Source organism: Tupaia chinensis, unplaced genomic scaffold (genome assembly GCF_000334495.1).
Source record: "Tupaia chinensis unplaced genomic scaffold, TupChi_1.0 Scaffold000632_1, whole genome shotgun sequence".
NCBI classification, from domain to species: domain Eukaryota; kingdom Metazoa; phylum Chordata; class Mammalia; order Scandentia; family Tupaiidae; genus Tupaia; species Tupaia belangeri.
The window spans coordinates 647,018-648,024 of NW_006160152.1; the positions used below are offsets into that span (position 1 = coordinate 647,018).

A 1,007-nucleotide genomic window follows, 5' to 3' on the forward strand; every position below is an offset into this window, starting at 1 on the left:
GGGAACCGGCGGCGGGGCACCCCCTCCGGAGTCTCCCGGAGCCCGATCCTCCCGCCGCGGCCCGCGCGTCCTCCGCCCGGGGCGCTGTCAGCGGTCCCCGGCTGCACCCAGGCCGCCAGGACGCCTCGCAAAGGCAGCGGGAAAGTGGCCAAGAGAGGCTGGGGCGCTGGGAGAGGGGGCGCTACCTGTGCCCGGGTCCAGTCCCCAAACCAGCAGCAGCAGCAAGGGCAGGACGAGGGGAGGCAGCAGGGGGGCGTCACCCCGGGCCCCGCAGCCCCCGGCCCGCGGCGGCGGAGCAGGAGCGCGCGAGACGGCGGCGCCAGCCGGAGTGAAGCCCTCCAGCCTGTGGAAAAAAGTAATTAGCGCTGCGGACAAACCCAACGTGGTCCATCCCAAGCCCCACCTTCCCTTCGGAAAGCAGCAGCTGATTGGGCGCTCGCGCTCCGGGGCCCCGCCTCCTCCTTCCCTATTGGTCAGAATCGGTGGAGACCGTGGTGCGTAGTTAGGTTGTAAGCACTTTCTTACACGTGGTTTCTGGGCAGTAGCGGGGCCCCGACACCAGGGGGCGCGCGGGAGCCGCGCGATCCTGGAAGAGTCAGGAGGCCAAGGGGTTGGTCCTCCGAGCTTGTCCTCATTTTGGAAATCCGTTCTTATCCTTCTGCCCAGCTTCCAGGGGAAGACAAGGCCGGAAATCGTCCCGGACCACCAATCCGTTTCATCCAGAAAAGCATATTCTCTCTGCATCTAAATTAAAACCAGTTGAGGTTGTGCGTGGCTAGAAAGACTCCCAGGCCATTTGAGAGCATACACCTGGGTGGATCTATCCGCTGGTTGGATCAAAGTCCCCACACCTGCTGTGGTCTTTTTCCCAGAAGCCAGTGGGACAGGCTTGATCACACGCTTTTTTTAGTAAGATTTTTTTACTATAGGGCGCATGCGCTCACCAGAGAGGCAGAGGCAGGAAGCGAGAAATCGCCCCCCCCCCCCACAAGGGGGGGCCATGGCCG

The 1,007-nt window shown here is 63.7% G+C and overlaps 1 protein-coding gene across 1 annotated transcript in view; it reads right to left on the bottom strand.

Moving 5' to 3' along the window:
* Nucleotides 1-1,007, bottom strand: part of ADAMTS17 (ADAM metallopeptidase with thrombospondin type 1 motif 17) — a 269,537-nt gene that overhangs the window by 265,567 nt on the left and 2,963 nt on the right. The window contains exons 2-3 of the mRNA XM_027776149.1: nucleotides 526-586; nucleotides 186-343 (exon numbers count right to left, since the gene is read on the bottom strand). Coding sequence (XP_027631950.1) covers nucleotides 186-343; nucleotides 526-586 — 219 coding nt within the window. The remainder of the gene's footprint in view (nucleotides 1-185; nucleotides 344-525; nucleotides 587-1,007) is intronic.